Source organism: Hydra vulgaris, chromosome 03 (genome assembly GCF_038396675.1).
Source record: "Hydra vulgaris chromosome 03, alternate assembly HydraT2T_AEP".
NCBI classification, from domain to species: Eukaryota; Metazoa; Cnidaria; class Hydrozoa; order Anthoathecata; family Hydridae; genus Hydra; species Hydra vulgaris.
In genome coordinates, this window is record NC_088922.1 from 56,187,918 (window position 1) to 56,214,011 (window position 26,094).

Consider the following 26,094-nt stretch of genomic DNA (forward strand, 5'->3'; position numbering starts at 1 on the left):
GAAAATTAAATAGTTTGTTCCATTTTCAAGTTTAAAAATGCTTTCGACACCAGTTTTTAAAAACTTGGTAAAACTTTAAAATTTAATATCAGAGAACCAATAAATATTATTGGATTAATGTATTAATGCTATCAGTGTAAATAGTAACTATATATTAGAAAAATTTTAATAAAATACTCAGACTTTTATTATGTTTAAATGTATGCAATTTTGGCAGAACTGTGGCTATGGAAACCCACACACACAATTGGGGGGGGGGGTAGAGCAGCAAATTTAGGGAATCCACTTTTGAATTTAGGGCCCTTTTACAAATTTGAAGGCCTTTTTTTATTTTTTTAGTAATATCTAGTCAAAAATGTATTGAAATTTTAGGGCCCTAATGACAGGTTGTTTTTTTTGGAAGGGGGGATTGCAACCCACTAGCCACGACACTGATTTTTGGTATTGGGGTTTAAAAAATAAAAAATAAAAAAGTATTTGTTTTTGTAGTGTTGTTTAATTTTTTAATTTATTATTTCTGTACCTTTTAATAAAATCTGATAAATAATTTTAATAGAAACATAAAGAATCTTTTAACTAAGATTCTTAACAATCTAGAAGAAAAAAAAGTAATATTTGAACTTATCTAAAACAATTAATATATATATATATATATATATATATATATATATTTCTGAATTATTTGGTATTACATTTCAAGGTTGTTTACAAATAGTATAAATTACTTACACTAAGTAAATACCTAATGACAATGATTAAAATAATAATGGTAATAAGTCAATCAAAAATAATGAATCAATGGAGGATCTAAATAATTCTTCTGAGCATGTGCAAAATTTTTTTATTAAATGGCTCCTTCAATTTCCCGCTTTTTTGAGGTAGCCCAAAACATTTTAAGTTTGATGCAATGATGAGTTACGTTGTTAGAAAAACAAAAGAAAAATAGAACGTTGCTTTATGCTGCTTTAAAGTGTTTAAAATTAAGATTAGGATTTTAACGAACATTTAAAAAAAAGTGGATAAAAACATAAACAAAAACAACTCTTAATTAAGTAACCAAGTATGATCACGATTATGAAGCTAAGGAAAGAAGAAAAAAGGCTTCAATCGTTAAAGATGATTTCCGGGATAATATGCAATTGTGAAAAATACACGAGTCATTTTTAAAGCAAACGATGGCAGAAAAAGCGCTTACACTAATAGTTGAAGCTAATCTCTTCACTTAACAGTACAAACGAATTCGCAAGCAAACGGATAGCTTAAATTGCAAGCTATATCTTTTGAAACCTAGAATTAAAGAAGGCATGTTGTTATGTTGACCTCAAGAAGTTATGATATTAGAAACATCTGCAGAAATATCTCTACAAGCTCTCATTGATCACATACTCTTTCGTTTTTTCATGGAGTGAGCGAAAAATTACATTTACATAAAGCTATTAAATATAGGATTGCTAATAAAAGAAGATGTGATGGGTCCGAACAAAATCAATATAGGTTGAGGGTTACAAAACAGTTTAACCAATGAAAGTTTTTTTTGCATTCTATAGTGTCAATACAAATTTTCTGTGGTTTAGGGGATGTTAAAACCATATTTTGGAAAAAACATTTTACATTATCTACTTAGTATTGTTGCCCCATCAAGTTAGTTTTTGATAAAGAATCTACAGATTTAATAACGAAAGAACTTAAAGGTTTAAGACAATAAATTGAAGTGCATTTGCCTCTAAAGTATCAGATCTTGACATATAAATAATACCAAATGTGGTAATTTGCATGAAAAAAAAAAAAGAAAATCTTGCAATTCGTTGATGACTGCGCATTGCAAGCTGATGATGAAGCTGATGACAGCGCATTGCTTTTCTTTTTCTTCTTTCGCACAATGCTGTTATTTATGTATGGCAAAACCTACTGAAATGAATAATGGAAGTACATTAACAGTAAAAGAAGTAAACAAAGAATATCTTTCCTTTGGATTATCACCTCCTCAAGTCTGAATTGGAATTTTTTAATTTATTCTTCACATTTCATAACAATCAAAAATAAAAGTATGGCAAGTATGAGAGAATGAAAATGAAGAAAGAGTGGTAAGAATAAAGAAAATCCAGGATAGGGTAAAAGATAAATTTCTCTTTTTAATTAATGTATCCAAATCCACAGTAAACTGGAAATATAAACGCTTGAAACTCTGCTCGTAAATTTCTCATTAATGCTGCTAAGTGGGACAAGAGGTTCGAAACAAACACAACAAGCAGTATAAGGAACAATTAAAGAGGAAAACATCATGAATAGAAACAAATACGATTTTATTAAACAGATTAATTACTTTAGGATCGGCTATAGCAAGCTTAAGAGCCCTAAAACTACGAATATTAAGATGAACCTTGAATTGTTTAATTTATTTGAAAGCTACCAAAGTGAGACAGTTTTAGAAAGTGAAGTTTCTAAAGGACGCATCTGAGGACTCATTCAAAAAATATTTTATTGACTAATTTTTTTATTGAGTAATTTTTTTTATTTAATTAAAATTGTAGTTATTTAGATTCAAAAAAAAAAATTTAAACAAAAAGTTTTATTTCATTTTTTTTATTTTATTTTGTTTTTTTTGAAATAAAATGAGTAAGTTCTTGATTCACTCATTTCATTTTCATTATTTTGCATTTTATGATAACAATGTCTATATTTATACTATAATAAAGCAAAATTACAGTTTATTTTTGAATTCGGGTTTTTTTCTGTTTAGATAGTTAAAATGAGACATATTTCAAAAATTGCCAACAATTAAAAATTGTTTTTAAAATATTGTCTCTTTCTTTAATGTTGTGGCTAACGAAAAAATTCATTTTCAGTTTTTTTCTGTTTCTAGTGTGCTATAATTGTATGACATATCAACTCCAGTTAAGATAATGTCGTCATATCAAATTTACAATGTTTAAACATTTAAAACGAATTTGAGTATCAAATTTTTTTAGATTTTTTTTTTTTACACCGCTAAAATATTTTCCAACTTTGTAGTCTTTTCCAAGCAGTACGCTAGAACGTTTTCCAACTGTGTAGTCTTTTTCCGAGCAGCACCATCAAAGTTATACGCTGTACTTCAAAAAATATTTTATCCGTGTATTTAAATTCGAAGCATTAAAAAAAGCTACGATTTCACGACTTGTAGTGCTAGTTTTGTTGTGATATGCAAAAACAGCTAGTTCATGGAATGAAAGAAGAAAAAAATATTGCGGGTGACAATGCATTTTAATATGTTTTTTTATGAACCTGTTTTGTTGAGCAAAGCAACAGCTTGAGATATTATAATTGATGTAATTTTTAAGAAAAGTGCTACAAAGGAGTCTATAAAAATGTTATGGCAAGATCATTATCCATTTTTTTGTAACAAAAATAGTTAAATCAGAAAACAAACCGTTTAACTTTACCTCAGTTTACTCTTACACTTGTTTACTCTATTACCTCAGTTTACTCAGTTACCACAGTTTACTCAGTTAACACAGTCTACTCTATTACTACAGTTTATTATATTACCACAGTTTACTCAGTTACCACAGTTTACTCTATTACCACAGTTTACTCAGTTACCACAGTTTACTCAGTTACCACAGTTTACTCTATTACCACAGTTTACTCAGTTACCACAGTTTACTCTATTACCACAGTTTACTCTATTACCACAGTTTACTCAGTTACCACAGTTTACTCAGTTACCACAGTTTACTCTATTACCACAGTTTACTCTATTACCACAGTTTACACTATTACCACAGTTTACTCTATTATCACAGTTTACTCAGTTACCACAGTTTACTCTATTACCACAGTTTACTCAGTTACCACAGTTTACTCAGTTACCACAGTTTACTCTATTACCACAGTTTACTCAGTTACCACAGTTTACTCTATTACCACAGTTTACTCTATTACCACAGTTTACTCAGTTACCACAGTTTACTCAGTTACCACAGTTTACTCTATTACCACAGTTTACTCTATTACCACAGTTTACACTATTACCACAGTTTACTCTATTATCACAGTTTACTCAGTTACCACAGTTTACTCTATTACCACAGTTTACTCTATTACCACAGTTTACACTATTACCACAGCTTATTCTATTATCACAGTTTACTCAGTTACCACAGTTTACTCTATTACCACAGTTTACTCAGTTACCACAGTTTACTCAGTTACCACAGTTTACTCTATTACCACAGTTTACTCTATTACCACAGTTTACTCTATTACCACAGTTTACTCTATTACCACAGTTTACTCAGTTACTCATATATTAAAAATTTAATAAACAAAACTACTTACTGATTTATCAGTTAAAGTTGTTGAATGAACAGGATTTAAATTATCAATTGTGCTGTCACGGCTTGTCGGAATCTTCTTAGATAAAAATACTTTTTATCATAATTCAAGAAATTTAAAGTAAAAAAATTATCTTTATATGTCACTTAAAGATCATTTGATTCAATACCTTTGCAACTGTTCTTGATTCTTTGCTTGATTCTTCATTATCATTGCAAAGTTTGTGATAATTCCTTGAAGCATCACTGGCGCTGGACAGACGTTTGCTTATTTTTAGTTTAATCTTGTCTGCAAGTTTTAAACCATCTGACAGAATCATTTTGCGTTGTTGTGCATTCTCGTACATTATATCTGTTTGACTTCTATGAATTGGAGGGCGGGTTTTCATATTAAAATCGTTGTTTTCGCAAGAGGTTGGTATGTTTATTAACGAATTGCCAACTAATTTACTTGCAATTTTTTTCTGTCGATTTTTCTCAAATAAATCTGCTGTTTGACCTTTTTGTTTAGGCTGGTTAATCATCTCAAGGTTGTCGCAATATTCTAATTTTCGACTATTGAAAGATGGCAAACGTTTTGGTGAATTTTCATATTCTTGTAATTTAAATGGCTCTTTTCCGTATTTCAAATAACAGAGATTTTTTTTGTCTAATGTATTTGAACATTTGAAATGTGGTGACTTTTGGATTGATGGTGTTAATGTTGGTGATAGTACTTTTTTTTTTGTTGCTGTGTTTTCTGAACAGACATTTTTAATATCTTTTTTTGTGGAAGACAAAGACAAAGCAATGTTTCTGTTTTTTTCAATAAAATTTGTTTTAGGTGATTTGCTTTTTGTAGAACCTCTATTTTTTACAGTTTTTTCTTTCGTTTCAGTCTTTAAATTTTTTGCTTTCGCTTCATTTATAATAGTTTTTGTTTTATTTAGTATTGAATATTTGTTGTAGGTTTTATTGATTTCGTTTTTATGTTCTGGACTCGTAAAATTATCAGTAAAATCTTTATAGGTAGCCGGTTTTATTTTATCTTTAATTTCGAGTAAATCCATGTTGTCAGCTTTTAACGGTGTTTTCCTGTTTATCAAACTTTTTGTTCGAGTTTTCTCTTTAGCATACTCTATATTTTCTATTTTTTCATTTTGACAACTATTTTGAATAAACTGAATACCATTTTCGTTTTGAATTTTAACCTTTTCTTTTGAATTCAACGATTCAGTCTTAGGTTGCTTTTTGCACGCTTCTGTATGTTTACTTATGCGTTCAGAATGGCACCTGATATTCTCATACAGAATATTTTTACAAACGTTTAGTTCAACGGTTGAATCCTGCTCCGTAAGTGAGCTGCGCGACAGCGACAAATCCAGAATAACTGGCGCCTCTTTATGTCTCACACGTCTTAAATAACTTTCAACGTGCGGCTGAAGTGATGGGATTTTAAGTAGTTGAGAAGCAGTAGGTCTGTCTGAAGGTCTAACCTGAAGTAGTACAAGCAGTAAATCCTGGAGTAGTGGACCATAACATCTATTTAACAAAAATGTTTTAGAATCAGTTTTAGTAAAGTAACAATAAAAAAAAAAAAAGTCAAAAAATTAATGAAGAGATTACCCTGGTATGGGTTGATATTTTCCTTGTATTATTTGTATTACTAAGCCTGAAAAGTCATCGGCTTGAAACGGATGTTTAAGTGTAGAGAGCTCATATAATAGTACACCTAGACTCCACATGTCACTCTTGTTGTTGTATCTTAAATAAAATTTTGTAGATAAGTGAATTTTGTTTGACTCATGCCCTTAAAGTAAGAATCTTAAAATTTCAATCTATTTAAAATCATTACAAATTGCTAATTACTGGATTTTGTAAGCTTTTAAGCGGTTTTTTGTAAGCTAATTACTGTGGTCTTTTGTAGGCAAATTTCAAAAATTATGGGCGTTATCAAAAAAATACGTTATTGATGGATCTATAGTTTGTGGAAGTGCACGGACTTGGTAAGCTTGTTAATTAAGACAATTTAAAATTTAACTTTTGTCACCTTATTATTTAAAACAGATTTGTTATTATAGGCATTTTAAAAATCATTTTGGTGATCTCATTGTGATCTTATTGTGATCATAACAATACATTTATTTAAAGTTGGGATGTTTACTATGTTTTTTTTATTTAGTAAATTTTATTGTTAACTGCATTCCCAGCGGGCACACGACGTTGGAATAACGTTGAAATAACGTTGATGGACGTTGATCGACGTTGATCAACGTTATTTCAACGTTATTCCAACGTCGTGTGCCCGCTGGGTTATTTATTGCATTTTGTTATAATTTGTTAAGCTCCGGCGTCCTCTTTATTTTTGCAACAAGAATACTATTAAGGTTCAATTCAGAAAATCTTTATCATATTTTTACAGTTAAAATAACGAAAAAATTGTTTTAATAAAATCTATTTTAATATTGTTAGACCTTAGCAAAGCACTTTAATAATCGCGAAAAAAAAGTCGCAGTGATATTTTGTATCTGCATAGAGCACAAATCTTAAGTTTGTTTACTTTATGACCATTTTTAGGTCCTAATTTTTCATAGTAAACGTAAGTTATTTTAGTCAAAAATAATAATGTATGAGTAGAATTATTCTTTATTATGAGTACATAGAACTATTATTGACTTAACTAACTTCTGCTTGCAATGCCAAACCAGTAATCAATAATATCCACAAAACAAACAAATTTATAATTTGCTTATTAAAAGTTTACTAACATTAACTTGTGGTTCATGCACACAAAATAAAATCACTCAACTGGTTATTAAGGTGCATTGCAAAGATCTAACGGAGCACAAACTAATTAGTTTATGCTAGAGCAGTTCATAATCTGCTCTAGCCATATACAGCCAGAGCAAGTATCGAATTGGGAACTCTTCCGAAAATAGAATATGAAGTCTGAATTGTTTTTGTATATCAGTGATTTACAACACGGCTGCCGGAACATAACAAATAAATATTACATAAATTTAATAATACCTTTAATAAAAAATTTTAAATTAGTTTTTAAGTTACAATATTTTATAATATCTTATACTATTAAAAAAAAAAATTTAACCAGATGTCAAAAACCCAAATAAGCTGAAGCTGGGAATAATGAAAATAAAAGGACGATTATAAAGAGTGATGAAAACAGAGATGAAAAACAAGTTTAAGACTTTTATCCATCAGCATACGGACTGTAAGAAAACAGAGATGAAAAACAAGTTTAAGACTTTTATCCATCAGCATACGGACTGTAAGAAAACTCATACGTTAAAAAAAAGTAAATGTAAAGCATGAAGAAGTCAAAAAAGCGTTGATAAGTTTCAATTTTTCTTAAACTCTTTTATTGATCTCAATTTTTTTATTAATTTTATAAAGCAAGGTAAAGAGTAAAATCCTGTCCTGTTGAACAGTTTTTAGAAAATTAAATCATAATAATTATTAGTTTACTATTTATAAAGTATTTCACCAGGATTTTCCACTCCAATTTAAAATAAAGTTGCTATTTACGTGTGTCCTAAAAGTTACCATTATTCTTAAAATTATTGTTATCAAAAAAATTAAAATTAAATATGAAAACTAATATGAATAGAACAAATAAAATAATTAATAAACTAAATCTGAGATAAAAAATTTTTAGAATGTTTATCTATAATGATTTTAAAGTTGGTAAATTTTTGACAGTTCTAATTTTATAGGGTAGATCATTATATTGTTTTGCACCTATATAATAAAAACCTTTCTTTGCGAGTTCCAATCTTACACGTGAGAGCTTGAGCAAACAATTTTCATTTCTAGCTCTGACTTTATGAGTTTCAATGGTAAAATAATTATAAATGAAGAAAAAACTTGGTGATAAGACAACTTATTTCTTTTTCTTGCCTCTGCTATTTGTTTTTATATTATGTTTTACGAATTAATTAAATTTATGTTTCAAAAAAAAAAAAAAAGTAATAGCGTTGTGGTTTTAGAGTTGTGATTTTTTTAAATTAGGTTTTATAATTATGATTTTAAAGTTGATTTGAAGTTTAAGGTTATATTTTTTATGTTATTTCTCTAACTCTATAAAGTTCTTATTTGCTTCTTTCTACATTTAAAATCGTGAGTGTTTAGCTTAAAAGCAATTTTGTTTGTGTTATGTTATTGTTGTGTTATGACTCTACAGAAATTTTAAAAAACTCTACGGACATTTGTCTTTGAGATTTTTTTAATAAGTAGTTTAAATTAAAAATTAGAAAAGAACTAAATATAAAGAATTTACGGTTTTCTTCGGCAAATTTCCGGAGATAAATAGAAAGGTGTTCCAATAGCTGTTTGTGCTTGATGTAAACTTCCATTAAGAAATCGTGAGACTCCAAAATCTCCAATTTTCACTAAACTTGTCTTTGTCAGAAATATGTTTTGCGATTTGATATCTTAAAAAAAATGACGCTGTTATTATGAGAAATACTTATGTTAAGTTTAATACCTTAAAAAAATCAAATTTAACAGTAGAGATTTTAGCAAGCGCATTTTTTTAACAAAGTTTACTTTTTTCTTTTGTGGAGCGGGTATTTTCAAACCTATTGGGCGCTTACATCTTTCAATGCATGTAGCAAAATTTGTTTATAAAATTTAATTCAACAATTTAAACTAAAAAAATTACGAAATTTTTTTAGTTTAAATTGTTGAATTAAATATTTTTACAAATGTAAAAATTTATTAATTTTCAATAAAATTTAGTAATATCACTTAAAGAGCTTTCTTTTATTATAGGTTCTAACAAAGCACTTATTAGACCTTAAAATAGATGTATTTAAATATCCGATCACTTTCCACAATTAGGAACTCTATTTTTAGGGTTGAAAAAAATATTCATTGAAAATAATTTTTAAACATTACTTATAAAGAATTTAGTATAAAAATGCGTAATAAGTAAAAAAGTTTCTGCAATAAATTGGTGGGGTAATCTATTTTAATTTGGTAGCAATCAACTTTAAGTTGGTGTGGTAATCTACTTTAAGTTGGTGGGGTGTTCTAATTAAAGTTGGTGGGTTAACCAGCTTTAAGTTGGTGGAGTAATCTATTTTAGGTTACTCGTTCATTAAGACTTTTGATTTAGTACGATTGAATGTCTTTTTGATTATTTATAAAATTTCCTTTATACGGAGGTGTAAAAATAATTTTTTTTTGTTTTAAGTTAGATTTTTAATTAAATGTAGATCTTTAATCAAATCACAAACTTATCATTTTGAATAGGTCTCCTAATAATAAGACTTATTCTTGTTTAATAAACGTTTCTTAATTTTTTTGTAAATGTTTTATCATTTCCTGATAATTTGATAAAATCTTTATAATCATTTTATAAAGTTCAATGTTTTAAGCATTTTGTTTTCTATTATGCCCATTGTAAAGTCACCTTTACAAATACTAGGGGAGGAATGCAAGAAGCGAACTTGAAATTTAAAGTCATACTTCAAGTCTAAAATTTGACTTGAGCAAATGCAAAGAGCGAACTTGAACTCGAAGTCTAACTTGAAAACTTAAGTCTAACTTGAAAACCGTCCGTTTTCAAGTTAGACTTGAAAAGCCAACTTGAAACAAAAAAAAAATTTTTTCCGAATGCTAGAAGCGAACTAGAAATTTCAAGTTATACTTCAAATCTGAAGTCTGACTAAAGTGTTATGCAAGAAAAAAACTTGAAATGAATTCATTCTTGAAAAATCTGTTTTCAAGTCGTTTTTTTAAGTTTGGTATAGACCTGTCTTAAAAGCAAACTTGAAATAAAAAAATAAATCGCATTATCATTTTGTATAATATGCGGTAAAAAGTTAGCTAGAATTTTTGTCAATTTAATCAATTCATGAGTGAATTACTAATATATATATATATATATATATATATATATATATATATATATATATATATATATATATATATATATATATATATATATATATATATATATATATATATATATATATATATATATATATATATATATATATATATATATATATATATATATATATATGTAATGAACAAGCAGCATAAAACGGACAATTGACATTTGTTGTACTGGTGAAATGTATTTATATAGATAAAGTAATGATTCATTAGTAATTCACTCATGAATTCTATGTAACTTTTTACTGCATGTTATACAAAATGATAATGGCGTATTATTTTTCTATTTCAAGTTTGCTTTCAAGACTGGTTCTGTACCAAACTTAAAAATCGACTTGAAATCAGATTATTCAAGAACAAATTCAGTTCAAGTTTATTTCTTGCATAATACTTTAGTCAGACTTCAGATTTGAAGTATAATTTGAAATTTCTAGTTCGCTTCTTCCATTCGGAAAAGATTTTTGTTTATATATATATAGGGAAGAACCTTAATGAATGGGACACATTGTTTAGGGGAGAACCTTAATGACAATTTTCAAGAAATGCTCTTTTTAAGTTGATAAAGTTATTTAATTTATAAATTAAAAACTGTTTGATAACCATTAACTCTTGCACTATGATGTACTAAAACAAAAAAACCAGCTCTGCATATGCCTATTGGTAAAAAGAGCAATTTATTGGACTAGAGCATTTGTCCCATTCATTAAGAACTGCTCATTGAATGGTACAAAAAAAATTATTGAATGGGACAAAAATATTGACATACTTAACAAATTTTTATTTAAAAAAATTTAATTACTTAATAAATTTCATTCAAAATAAAATATATGATTTTTTTAAGTAAAACAAAATAGTGTAGTGTAAAGGATATATTTTCGTTAATATAAAATTATTAGCTTATTAAGTATCGAATTTACTTTAAAAAAACTCAATAACAAAGCAACTTATTAGTTGTAAAAATTTAAACATTTGTATTGCTTTTGCAAAATATTAGGTAGTAAAAATTTAATATACTAACGTAGTTGTGTGGAAGATATTAACATTTAACTTCACAAAAGCAGGCCCAACAAAATTTTTCCAGTTGCATTTGCATATTTTGCAAGTATTTTGTTGTTGTTCGTTGATGAGCGCATTTTTCACAGATGACACAATTATAAAAATCTTCAAAGTTTTTTGTTTTCTTCACTTCTCTGAAGTCAATTTTTCTTTTATAATTTTTTATGTTATTTTTACCCGTTTCAACATTTTTTTCTCTCATTTACTGTCTTTTCTGGAGTTTTAGTTAATACAGTACTTTTACCCTGTTGTCTTCTTTTCTAGAATCTTTTCTGGGAGGTGCTTTAGGGTATGGATGAATGGTTTCCGGACTAACTATTTTGACTGATGATTCCGAAAAATCAGGTTAATTGTTTTTTCGTATAAATGTTAATTATCTGGTTGTTGAATTTCTGACTGCTTGACTGAAAGTGGTCTGTCACTAACATTAGATATGAAATCACTTTTCCCCTAGTAAGCGACCGGTGTTGATATTTGACCGGGGCCGGAGCCGGGTTTGATAAAACATAGCCGGGGCCGGGGCCGGGGCCGGTTTTGTGACCGGGGCTGCATTACCATTGATATTCCTTATAAATAATTATTGTTATTTAAAATTCATGGTATATTTTATATAAAGGTATATATATTATCATCATCACCATCATCATCATTATCATCATCTCTACATCATCACCTCTACATCATCATCATCATACTCACGTCATCATCATCATCATCATCATCATCATCATCATCACATCATCATCATCATCATCATCATCATCATAATAATAATAATAATAATATCATCATCATCATCATCATCATCATCATAATATCATCATCATTTTCACTATCATCATCATCATCATCAAGCATACAATTGGTAATGATGATTAAGATGATTATGATGATGATGATGACAATGATCATCATCATCATTTTAATCATTGGCATCATTATCATCTTCTCTGATACACACTATAAATATAATTACTACTCTCATGCTCTCTCTAAGATCATTGCTTCTTTTCCTATCTTTTAAAGACACCATATATCCATCTGATCAACTTTGTTCTTTCTTATTTGTCATTGTAAATATTTTTGAATTATATTATATTTGTATATATTATTCTTGTGACTTTTTCTTATATTTTCTTAAACTTTCATAACAAATTTTAACTTGAACAAAATAAAAAAAACCAGCAACAACAACAACAACAAAAATCCAGCCCCGGCTAGTAACCCCTGCAAATTGTGTTTGTTTAGCCGGGGCTGGGTTTGCAAAAACCTCTGTTTTTAGCCGGGGCCGGGGCCCCGGTCACTTACTACTTTCCCCAAATATTTGCCTATCGAGTGGATAGATCCCAAATTTTTGAAACCCATTGCAAACATTTTTTATTGTGAACGACATAGCCAACCATTCATTCTGAGCCAATCTAAAATAAGATTTAAAAGGTCCAAACACTGAAACATCTAATCTGTAATCTATGACTGCAGTGCGGCGGAAATGCTAACAAAACCAAAGAATTCTTTTTTGCAAATCTTATTAATTCAAATAAAATGTGGCATTCATGGTTGTCCATTAATAACTGCACTGGATGATCTGCAGATGGCTTATTATGAGATACAAAGTGCTTTATTGCAAACAAAAAGCTGGCACTAGTCATCCATTCACTTTTGTTACACAACACTAAGCTTTCTGTTAATACTCCACTTAACATAAAATCCTTGTAGTTTACTCTCGGAAATATAAATACAGGTGGAATTGTATTACCCATAGCATTCGAGAAAGTCAACATCGTCACCAACAACCCTCTTTCTGCTGAAACAGCTTGACAAACTCGCTTAGCTCCACGAGTTGAAATAATTTTTAGAGGGTCTGTAACTGCTCATAACCCTGTCTCATCTGCATTAAAAATGCATTCAGGTTTGAATTTATATTTTAATTGAACGTCTAACAAATTATCAAAAAAACATGGACACAGTATGTTCATTAAAGGCAGTTGCACGAGCAAGGCTGACTTTTTCTGGTTTTTGTAAGATGACTTTTGATGACGCATCAAAATACTATCCATCTATTGCTTTCCTGCCATTTTATTTAGATGCCATGAATCAGGTATAGTTTTTAAATTCAATGCAACACTATACTTGTGCCTAGTTTATAATTTAGTTAAACCATAACACATATTTGAAGACATATGTAAATAACCTACAAAAGCACTTTCATTAGAACCATGAAAAAATTTTCTATTTCCTATGTTTGCAATGTATTTAAAGTTTTCTGGCAGCTTTAGAGATCTTGCAATTTTTACAGCTCCACCTACTGTAGATTTTGATAAATTATATTTTTTAGCTGCATCTCGAATCGACATACCCTTAAGAATGCTTTTGACTGCATCTTCAACATCTAAAGAATTTTTTCGAATTAATTTTGTATTTGGTTTCATTTAAAAGAATTTAAAAAGTTTATAAAAATCAAATAAATGCAAATGTAATAGGATATTTGTATTATATGATCAAAGTATGTACACATTTGTGTAAGTATGTAGTATGTATAAATACAATTACAAACACAAAGCTAAATATCAAAAGTAAACCAATTCTTCAAATATATAAATGTACATGAGTATAATAAATTACTACAGACTTATAACTAAATCATATATATCATATAAATCATATATATCATCATATATAATCTTATAACTATAACTAAATCACAATAGTTTGTTAAAATAGTTTGTTAAAATCTTTTTATAAGTATAGCTTTGTTAAAATCTTTTTATACCTTTTAAAGTTGTTACTTTAAATCACTTATAAATTTTAACTTGAGCATTGGCCACGCTCGTTAAGAACCTCACTATGAGAACAACTAATAACGTTATATGAAATAAAAAATATGCGTGACCAAAACTACGTTGCCAAAATAATTTTTTTGCGCTTTTTTCTCAACAGTTTGTTTGTACAAGTCCCATTCAATAATCATCCCAATTTATGCACAAAAGAAGGGCCAGACTAAAAACAAAATTACTTTAACTTGAAGGGTTTAAAATTTCTAAAACTAGAGACAACTGTGAATTTAAAAATGGAGCTTAATTTTCCATAACTTCAGTAATCACGGCAAAATCAGAAAAGCAAAATTGTTTTTTAAAATTACTTCTTTTTTTTTAAAACAAAATATCATCTAATGTCGTTATGCTAAGGCCATAATAGAAATAATGATTCGATCTATTGAATGGCTGTATCTAACACTTTTTATCAAAGGAGTTTGAATATATAACCGTAGACACCTCTATGAGAATTTGATTTTGTCCCATTCAATAATTGTCCCATTCATTAATATATAATATATATATATATATATATATATATATATATATATCTATATATATATATATATATATATATATATATATATATATATATATATATATATATATATATACAATATATTGTATATACTGACAATATGTGTGTGTGTTTACACACACATACATATATACAGTGTATATAGTATATACATATATACAAGTTGATGAAATATTTTTTGTACTGTTCTCAACTAGACTTATATTCATTGATAAATTTTAAGTTTCATAGTATTATCTTTCAGCGTTCAAAAATAATGACCATATAAAATTTATAAACCCTTCAAATTGAGGGGGGTTTAAACTTTATAAGGTCATAACTTTTGAAAGCTAAAATATTTTACTATGAAATTTAAAATATTTTGATGAATATTAATCTAGTTAAAAACAGTGCAAAAAATATTTCATCAACTTGTTGCTCTCACGTTTGGGGCAGGGGGGCACAAAATTTGGGGTTTTTTTGCTCCCAGCCTCCAATCATCGCAATTTTTTGCAAAGCATCCTTATTTAACATAAGTATAAGCATATAAATGTTTGAAATTTGCTCCATGTCTGGAAGTTAGCTATTCAAAAAAAAGCTGGTTCCGGCTCTGTATATATACATATATATAGTGTACATAGTATAGGTTAAATTTATAAAATTATTAGATATACAATTATGTATATATATATATATATATATATATATATATATATATATATATATATATATATATATATATATATATATATATATATTTGTGTGTGTATATTTTACTATAAAGGATATATATCAGCTATTGCTTCTTTTTATGAATTTAAAGTTTTATTTATGTATAAACAGAATTTGACGATTTCCAGGATATATTGGAACAATAGATAAAACATATCCTAAAACAAATCCTGAGGGAGAAAATGCAGAATTGTATCAAACCAGAAAAGGATATTTTTCTTTGAACTGCCGTAAGGTCCTTCAAAAGAAATTTTGTCTGCTTTTATTCAATGGTCTATATGTGTTCACGAATCACAAGATTTTACCAACTCAGCTATTAAACAGGTTTTAGAAGCTTATCTGCATGTCCATGTTATAGGGGACAACACCCCATATTATCAGCACTGTGACAGTGGAATATTGTTTGGGAATTTGTTTGCAATATCCTTTTACAAATAAAACCAAAAAATTTTATAAACATATCAAAATAATAATAATCGAAAAGTATTAACGATGAAAATCTTTTTTATTGATACAAGTAAATGAAGAACTCAATCTTAAAAAAAAAAGTATTATCTTGGAAATAAGAATAACATTCAAAAACATAAAAATGCACTAATAAAATAATCCTAATAATTGTGTTTATCAAAATTGGTGTATTAATATGTAACATTGTCAATATTTTTTTGAAAATTTTTATTTTAATGTCATAATAGTTTTGTTATTTATTTTGGGTTTTCTGGTACCTCAAGTTTTCTGATAATATAAGAAAATCTTACTTCGAATATGAACTTCTGTGACTCATTTTGTCATTTGTTATATAATAACACCAATATTGTAAAATGCTATATGTAATAAGCAAGAAAGAAAGTTTGTTTTGTATCAGTAGTTGTATCCTAAAAATCTACTTATAATTTTTAAGTTTTTTGAAACTTAAATAATTTTAATTCTAAAATTGTAATATTCCCATATAATTTTAAAATTGAATTAAATGATTTTGGTGCAACATTTGCAAAATGTTGTCTCTTGTTAGGATATTAGAGTTTATTTAGGCCAGTTTTACCAGTCTTCTTTTCCTCTCTTTTCCTAAATTCAAAAAATAAATAGGTTTATTTTTTGAATTTAGGAAAAGGTTTATTTTTTAGATTTATTTTTTGAATTTATAACTTTTTCTCTGATTCATTTATTGTCCGCAGGTTAGCTATCTCAAAGACCATAAAATGCTGGATCCGCCTCCAATCTATACAGATTTTGACCCTATTGTTCTATTGCTGACTTGTTAAGCGTTGTAACAAAAATAGGTTCTGTCGTACATTAGATGAAATATAACTTCTATTAACCATTTGTTTCCACTGATTTTGTTCTCTTTCTCTATAAATATTAGGGGAAAGGCGCCTATGATGGCATACTTAACTTTGAAGCTTCATTGTTCAGTATCCTGAAGACCAATAATAAAAGTTTTGATATGGATACATTCCTTGTTACATGTAGAACAATAATAACCCTCGGAGTTTTCATCAGTTTTTTTTTTTTATAAGTTATTACTGTTTAAAAAAAAAAGCAAAAGTATGCCATTATAGGTAACCACTGCTCCTATGAAGACATAGGGGAAGATGGGGCTTGTTAGAATCAAGGGTAACTTGGTAATTTCATTTAACCTTAAAGACCCCCCCCCTCCTTAGAAAAGCCAGAAATTACCTGGGAACATCGTAATTTACCATTTCATGCTACACAGCAGCATTGTAAAGTTTTGCGCATGCGCATATATATTGCGTTTTATGTATTTTTTGGACCAAAAAAAAACTTTTGGAGCACCGCTTATTTTTACTTTGCTTAAAAATAAGTTTTTCTTTTAAAAAAAAAAGGTTTTCCTAACTCCTCAATATAGCAACACACCCAACTCGTCAGTATGCCATTATGGGAAGAAGTCATCATTTTCATTAAAACAAGCTGTGTCTGCCTTGTTAAAAAGATAAAATTAAAGTAAGTATTCCACTAAATGCACACAACTTGGATTTAAAATGTATAAAAATTTCCTTTCTGCATAGTTAATAATAAAATCACAATCTTAAATATATGAAGGGAATAAAACTACAACAGCACATCCTAAAATTGATTTGGTTAATTATAAAAACAATATTTGTGCACAAGAGACATATTTTCACTAAAACTTATATAAAGTCAGTATAGTCATGTAATTCTAGTTACTTTTTCACCAAAACCAATTTTTATGGAAATATGACTGGTATGCCATCTTTGGCGCTAGTCCATCATTGGCGCCTTTCCCCTATATTCGTCATGGTATTGAAAACTGTTGTCATATTTTTTAATTAATTTTCTGTTAACTCCAAACGTAATTAGTTTGCTAATTGCTTGCAGCCGAGTAAGAGTTCAATTTTTTTTTTGATAAAAATTTTAACAAGAAAATTGAATAATAAAAACCTTCTGTTCGATATATATGCTTTGCTAATAACCGCATAGCATATATGCCATTTGAATCTTAATCAGCTGTTACGTCGTAGTTAGAGGCTTGGACTAAATAGAAGGTAACACGAGCATGTTCATTTTAATCCAGTGTTTTTTAATAAATTACCAAGTTTTAATAAAAATATAAAAAATAAATTTATTATTTTTGTAACCCTTTTTAATTTATCATTATTTATTAAAATATTAAAATATTTAATTAAAATATTTTTTAATTTATTTATAAATTAATAGTTTAAAGTATAAAGCTGAGAAATATTATTTAAAAATATATAGTTAATTTGCTTTATTTAAAAGGTTTTCCCTTCTCAAATACTCTGCCGCTATTGCTTGCAAAGTTTTTTTTTCCGATTGCACCCTCAAATCAACACCTTTTAAGTTTTTCAAGTTTGACTTTCTCAAGCGCGATGTTGAAATTTTCAAGTTTCGTTTACGCATTTGCTCAAGATTTTTTTGAAGTCTAACTTGACAAAGTCAGACTTTAAAGTTCAAGTCGAAATTCACTCAAGTTCGATTCTTGCATTCCACCATAGGACTGTAAACGTTATAAAATCTTGAGGGTTGAGCGCCATAATATAAATGTAAAAGATAAAATGTAAACTATAACAATAACATGTTGTTTTTATTATACCTATTGTAAAGTCACCTTTACAAATACTAGGACTGTAAACGTTATACAATCTTGAGGATTGAGTGCCAAAATATAAATGTAAAAGATAAAATGTAAAACATAACAATGAGTTTTTATCGTACTTGTATAATACAACAATTTTTTCCTCACAAGCATGTTATTTGACTATAACCCAGGAAAGAGAAAAATTCATTGTTAGTTTTTGGTTACAAGTTCCATTAACTTTAATGCTTTCTAAGACATTTTAATTTGACACAAGTATGAGCTTTAAAGGTTTGGTGTTTGTCTTTTCTGTAAGTTAGTTTTCACACACAAAATAATCGAATATTTTTAGTTATTACCGCGCCCTTATGTATCACTCGTCAGTTTATACAATATTTTCATTATACAACAACAACAAGTATGACTCACCTCGATGAACAATAACAAGCATGACTCACCTCGATGAAGAATGTTTAGACTGTGTATATACTTTATTGCTATTAGAATTTGGACAAACCAATCAATGATTTGCTAACAAAATTAAATAGTTAAAATTTTTTTAAACTTAAAAAATATTAAATTTAAAAGAAAAAATTGTTCTATAAATATAAATTCAGTTATTATTAGTTAATATTTTACATTTATTTATATTATTGTTTAACTTGACCAATTAATCTAGCATTTTCCTACTAGAGAAAAAAAATACTTTTGTATCATGCAAAAGTGCCCCTAGGCATTAATTTGCATGAAATAATGCCCATTGGCACTAATTCACATAAAATAGTGTCCATCGGCACTAATTTATATGAATTAACGTCCAATTTCATGAAATAATGTCAATCGGCATTAATTTCATATACGCATAAATTGCATAGATACTCAAAAATTAGTTTCAATATTGATATGCTGAACGGAGTGTTTTACAAAACAACAAACTATTTTTATTTTTCTAGATTTCTTAACTCAACCTGGTCATCATGCTTAAAATATGTAAAATCATTACTAAGATTGATTAAATAAAAGTACTGACCAGCTTCAAAAAAATATTATTACAATAAAAGAATTAACCAGCTCCAAAAAAATATTATAATAATAAAAGTATTGACCAGCTTCAAAAAAAATATTATGATAATAAAAGAACTGACCAGCTCCAAATAAAAATATTATGATAATAAAAGAACTGACCAGCTCCAAATAAAAATATTATGATAATAAAAGAACTGACCAGCTCCAAATAAAAATATTATGATAATAAAAGAACTGACCAGCTCCAAATAAAAATATTATGATAATAAAAGAACTGACCAGCTCCAAATAAAAATATTATGATAATAAAAGAACTGACCAGCTCCAAATAAAAATATTATGATAATAAAAGAACTGACCAGCTCCAAATAAAAATATTATGATAATAAAAGAACTGACCAGCTCCAAATAAAAATATTATGATAATAAAAGAACTGACCAGCTCCAAATAAAAATATTATGATAATAAAAGAACTGACCAGCTCCAAATAAAAATATTATATAAAAATAAAAGAACTGACCAGCTCCAAAAAAAAAATATTAAATAATAAAAGAACTGACCAGCTCCAAATAAAATAATTATGATAATAAAAGAACTGACCAGCTCCAAATAAAAATATTATGATAATAAAAGAACTGACCAGCTCCAAATAAAAATATTATGATAATAAAAGAACTGACCAGCTCCAAATAAAAATATTATGATAATAAAAGAACTGACCAGCTCCAAATAAAAATATTATATAAAAATAAAAGAACTGACCAGCTCCAAATAAAAATATTATGATAATAAAAGAACTGACCAGCTCCAAATAAAAATATTATGATAATAAAAGAACTGACCAGCTCCAAATAAAAATATTATGATAATAAAAGAACTGACCAGCTCCAAATAAAAATATTATATAAAAATAAAAGAACTGACCAGCTCCAAAAAAAAAAAATTAAATAATAAAAGAACTGACCAGCTCTAAATAAAATAATTATGATAATAAAAGAACTGACCAGCTCCAAATAAAAATATTATGATAATAAAAGAACTGACCAGCTCCAAATAAAAATATTATGATAATAAAAGAACTGACCAGCTCCAAATAAAAATATTATGATAATAAAAGAACTGACCAGCTCCAAATAAAAATATTATGATAATAAAAGAACTGACCAGCTCCAAATAAAAATATTATGATAATAAAAGAACTGACCAGCTCCAAATAAAAATATTATGATAATAAAAGAACTGACCAGCTCCAAATAAAAATATTATGATAATAAAAGAACTGACCAGCTCCAAATAAAAATATTATGATAATAAAAGAACTGACCAGCTCCAAATAAAAATATTATGATAATAAAAGAACTGACCAGCTCCAAATAAAAATATTATGATAATAAAAGAACTGACCAGCTCCAAATAAAAATATTATATAAAAATAAAAGAACTGACCAGCTCCAAAAAAAAAATATTAAATAATAAAAGAACTGACCAGCTCCAAATAAAATAATTATGATAATAAAAGAACTGACCAGCTCCAAATAAAAATATTATGATAATAAAAGAACTGACCAGCTCCAAATAAAAATATTATGATAATAAAAGAACTGACCAGCTCCAAATAAAAATATTATGATAATAAAAGAACTGACCAGCTCCAAATAAAAATATTATGATAATAAAAACGACGAGCTTCAAGAGTAAAAGTAAAAACCAGTTCCAAAAATAAAAAATAAAAAATTGAAAGTACTAACCAACTCTAAAAATAAGCTTCCATTTTGTAGTTTAATTTTTTGCGATAAGTCACCTGAAAGGAAAAAAATTTTGGTTATTTGATGTAAAAACTAAAAGGAAGTTTTTTAGTTTGTTAATTATTTAAGATAGAATAAAGCAACAAAAAAGTTGAAAATAAATATGAAAAGCAAGATGTAAATATTAAAATATTTGTTTACTTAGAGATGTATTTGGAGTATAAAAACTAGAAATAAATTTGAAGTATGAAAACTAGAGATGTATTTAGAATATAAAAACTCAAAATGAATTTAAAGAATTTAGATGTAGTATAATATCTAAAGTTGTGTTTGGAGTATAAAAAAAATTAATCAAAAATACTCCAACTAGAAATGTTGCATTTTCAATTGCATCTTGAAAAAGTATAGATTTTCGGTTATAAATGCAATACTAAAACTCGCGGCGTTAAAATCAGATAATTGTTCATCTAAAATTCATGGCGTTAAAATCAGATAATTGTTCATCTAAAATTCATGGCGTTAAAATCAGATAATTGTTCATCTAAAATTCATGGCGTTAAAATCAGATAATTGTTCATCTAAAATTCATGGCGTTAAAATCAGATAATTGTTCATCTAAAATTCATGGCGTTAAAATCAGATAATTGTTCATCTAAAATTCATGGCGTTAAAATCAGATAATTGTTCATCTAAAATTCATGGCGTTAAAATCAGATAATCGTTCATCTAAAATTCATGGCGTTAAAATCAGATAATTGTTCATCTAAAATTCATGGCGTTAAAATCAGATAATTGTTCATCTAAAATTCATGGCGTTAAAATCAGATAATTGTTCAAAAAAGACATTGCCTAAAGTTTGTGGAGCTGTTCAACCTGTCCCAGCGGGGTAAGTTGAGCAATCAATGAATATGCATGGTACGAAACTTGGGTAAATCATCAATAAAACTTTAACTTTAAACAGTAAGCGTGTGACTAATTTATAAAGTTTTTATTTTATACACTTTAATGACGTAAGTAAGAGAAAAGAAAAAATTAAATAGTCAGAAAGTGTCATAAAATATACAAATATTATTTTATTCAACTTTCTTGAACTTTGAATTTAAAAATTACTAATTTTAAAAATATATAATTTACCGTTAATTATTTCTTATCAAAGTTGTTTTATTGTGTTCAAAAGTTCTGTTTTATTTATTTTTTGTAAAGCTGCTCAACTTACCCCTACTAGGCTAGGTGACACATTAGTTAGATTTTAAAGGAAACAGTAAGACATAGGAAAAAAACAGGTAATTTTAATCGTAAAAAGTCTGATAAATTGTTAAAATATTCAGATAGAAAATTTCAAATAGAAAAATTTATAAGCATTTAAAGTGCCCGAGTATCTTACTTAACTGCTTTCCAACAAGATGCAGTTAGGGAAATTAAATTCCCTAACTTTCATCTTTTTCCAACAGATGAAAGTTAGGGAATTAGAATGTTGCGTAGCAACATTCTAATTCCCTAACTTTCATCCATTTGATGTTTTATTATGTGATGCGTAGTTTTTGAGATATTTTAATTGCCCAACTTGCCCTTATGCTCAACTAGCCCTGCCCTACTCTTCTAATTTATTTATAAATATAAAATAGGCAATCAGTTTTAAAACACGTTAAAAACAAGTGTCATGAAGAATTTAATTTTTTTGGTTATAGGTTCTTACCATCATCAGCGTATTCCATAACAATACATAATTTTGTCTCTTGAATGAAAGCATGTTGATAGCGAATTATATTTTTATGACGAAGTGTTGCCAGTATTTTAACTTCATTAACTGCTGACTCTTGTTCATGCAGCTAAAATAAAAATATGAGCAATGTAAACCGCATGAAGCAAAACACATTATTTTAAGGTTTTTATAAGCGACGTAACGTACATTGTAATATATTACAAGGTTATTATCTTAACTTTTTATCTGTGTAATTTAATGTTGTAATTGCTCTTAAACGGAAAAAATAAATTAAAAAAAAGGTAATACCTTCAAACCTGTGATTGATATTTCTTTAATAACAAAGTTAATATTTGTTTTTTTGCTCTTGACTAACCATACGCATCCAAAGGAACCTTTTCCCAAAATCTTCAGCTGATTGTATTCATCCATAAACTTTATGGCAACATTGTTTACCTACGTTACATTTAAAACCTGAATAACAAATGATAAACTTTCTCTTTCTCTCCTTTGTTTGTGACTCCTGCACAGAAATCTAAACGAAAAAATAATATTATACCTTTTTTCTTCATTGTTTTTAAAACTTTTAAACCAAGTTTAGTTTTATTGTTTTTAAATTTTACATTTTATATTGTTGTTTAAAAAAGATTATAAGCGTAAAACTCAATTATAGAAAGTTGAGAAGTTCAACTTGAAGCTTTAAATATAAAAAGCAAGATGTAAATACGAAAAACAATAGTTTTGTTTAAAAAATTAAAATACAAAATATTAAAATTAACTAAGTATATATAACTGTTTTAAAATTATGTTAAGAAAATGTGTTAAGAAAAAAAAAAAAAAAAAAATATATATATATATATATATATATATATATATATATATATATATATATATATATATATATATATATGTATGTATGTATGTATGTATGTATGTATGTATGTATGTATGTATGTATGTATGTATGTATGTATGTATGTATGTATGTATGTATGTATGTATGTATGTATGTATGTATGTATGTATGTATGTATGTATGTATGTATGTATGTATGTATGTATGTATGTATGTATGTATGTATGTATGTATGTATGTATGTATGTATGTATATATATAATAGATTGTTTTCCTTCAAACTTAGCAACTTATTAGTTCAGAGTAATAAAAATAATTCCAAAAGAGAATAATACTAATTTTAATTAGCACATACATACATACATACATACATAAATATATACACACACACACACACACACATATATATATATATATATATATATATATATATATATATATATACAACAACTTAAATTTTTCGTTGTAAGTGAACAGATGAAATGAATAAAAAATCTTTAACTTTGATAAAATGTTTATTGTAAAAAAATAATTTCGGAAATATTAAACACTTAAAAAGAATCTAATAAATCGTTTCTCGCAAAATGCATTTTTTAGATACTTGTTAAAAGTGGTAATAAAAAAGTACTTAATTGACCTAAAAAAACTTAATTAGCCTAATAAAAATAAATACTTTTACAATAAGATAATAATAAAAATTGGCCTAATAAAACTTATGTAACAAAAAATTAAGTAGTTAATTAAAATACTCCCATGGCGCTGAAATTTTATTTTGATTTATTGCCTTATTTTTTTGTAACATAAAAATTTAAATCAGATCTTACTTTTTTATTATTTGTCAAAAAAAAACAAAAAAACCCGTTTTCTTATATTGGACTTCAGAAAGGTTTTTGCAAAAAGTAAAACGATAGGGATTTTTAGTCTACTCTAACTATGCAAACAATGAAATTTAACTTTTGAAAATAAATAGAAAATTAGTACTAAAAGCCTAAAAACAGAAATTTAAAAAAGTTTATTTGGAGGCTTAAAAACTGGATGCTTTTAAAGTTTATCGGAAGTTAACTTTCACTAAATTTTTTTTTAACTATTACAAGTTTTCTAAAGCTTAATAATGGGCATAAATAAATTAATATCATCAGCATTTTTTTTTTTTTAACAAACATAATTATATAATTCAATAAAATCTCCGATATATAATGTGTACAAAATCACTCAAAAAAGTTATTACGCCACATATATTTACAATAAGTGAAAGTTAAAAGTACTATTAGCGCATGCTTGCTAGATAGTGGGTTAAAACAAAAAATTTAAAAGTTTGTGGTTTATAAATTAAAGAGCTGGCTATTAACCCATTTAAGAAAAATATGCAAGTTCTGAGTATTTCTTTAAATTCAGGATCAGATTTTTTAATTTTATTTTCAAGAAGTATTGATAATTTAGATTACAAGTTGATTTATTTTTTAGCTATTAGTTTGTTGTTTAAGCATAGATGATGAAATGTTTCAAACACGTTTCAAAAACTGTTGATACAAATAAAAAGTATGAGAGAACCAAAGATTTATTCTTGTAACACTCCACATAAATTTAATATCCCAATATTAATTAATACTGGGACATTAAATAAATAGTTAATTGCTTGCATATTATTTTTGGTCAGTAAGAGTTTTTGCTCAGGAAAAGGTTTTATTTATGGTAGTGTTATTTTTGTTAAACAGGCAATATTAAATGATCATTTGATAAAATAATCAGTATTTTTTTATTTAGATACCAGTAATTTTTGATCAATAATTTAATTATTCTTGCCCTATATAATAGATAAAACAATCAGTAGTTTAAATAAAATGACCAGTAGATTTTTTTTTATAATAACCTTAAATAATTTAAACATGTAGGGAGTGTATATGCATCAGCTGACTTAAGTAGTGGTAGAACAATAATTATCAATTAAATATTATTATTGAAATTTTTTTTTTGCATATTAAATTCGTAATTAAATTTTTTTTCAAAATAATAATCTTTTTTATTTTTATGAAGTTATTTTTTTTTTGAAATAACCCAACAAAGTTTATTTTCCATAATAAAATGTTTTGTTCAGTTACTTATTTCTCTAACTGTATATATATATATATATATATATATATATATATATATATATATATATATATATATATATATATATATATATATATATATATATATATATATATATATATATATATATATTCATAATCTTTACTGTTGCCAATTTTAGAAACTCTTGGATAGTAATGACCAAAAAATTGAACTCTTTCTTTTGAAACATGTTTTGGTTTTATAAGTTCCCATATAGTTTTATAATAAAAGATATAAGCTG

The 26,094-nt window shown here is 26.9% G+C and overlaps 1 protein-coding gene across 6 annotated transcripts in view; it reads right to left on the minus strand.

The window, feature by feature from the left end:
• LOC105843081 (probable serine/threonine-protein kinase nek2) overlaps positions 1 to 23,432 on the minus strand; it is a 31,768-nt gene extending 8,336 nt beyond the window's left edge. For 3 of the 6 annotated variants that reach the window (XM_065793755.1, XM_065793751.1, XM_065793753.1), the window contains exons 1-8: positions 23,195 to 23,432; positions 22,880 to 23,012; positions 21,187 to 21,239; positions 18,870 to 18,942; positions 8,593 to 8,746; positions 5,922 to 6,059; positions 4,487 to 5,837; positions 4,321 to 4,392 (exon numbers count right to left, since the gene is read on the minus strand). In XM_065793755.1, coding sequence (XP_065649827.1) covers positions 4,321 to 4,392; positions 4,487 to 5,837; positions 5,922 to 6,059; positions 8,593 to 8,746; positions 18,870 to 18,942; positions 21,187 to 21,239; positions 22,880 to 23,012; positions 23,195 to 23,317 — 2,097 coding nt within the window. In that variant the 5' untranslated portion in view covers positions 23,318 to 23,432. Of the gene's footprint in view, positions 1 to 4,320; positions 4,396 to 4,486; positions 5,838 to 5,921; positions 6,060 to 8,592; positions 8,747 to 18,869; positions 18,943 to 21,186; positions 21,240 to 22,879; positions 23,013 to 23,194 lie in introns of all 6 variants that reach the window. The other 3 variants (XM_065793750.1, XM_065793752.1, XM_065793754.1) reach the window with 1 other exon arrangement.
• Between the last annotated feature and the right edge of the window lie 2,662 nt (positions 23,433 to 26,094).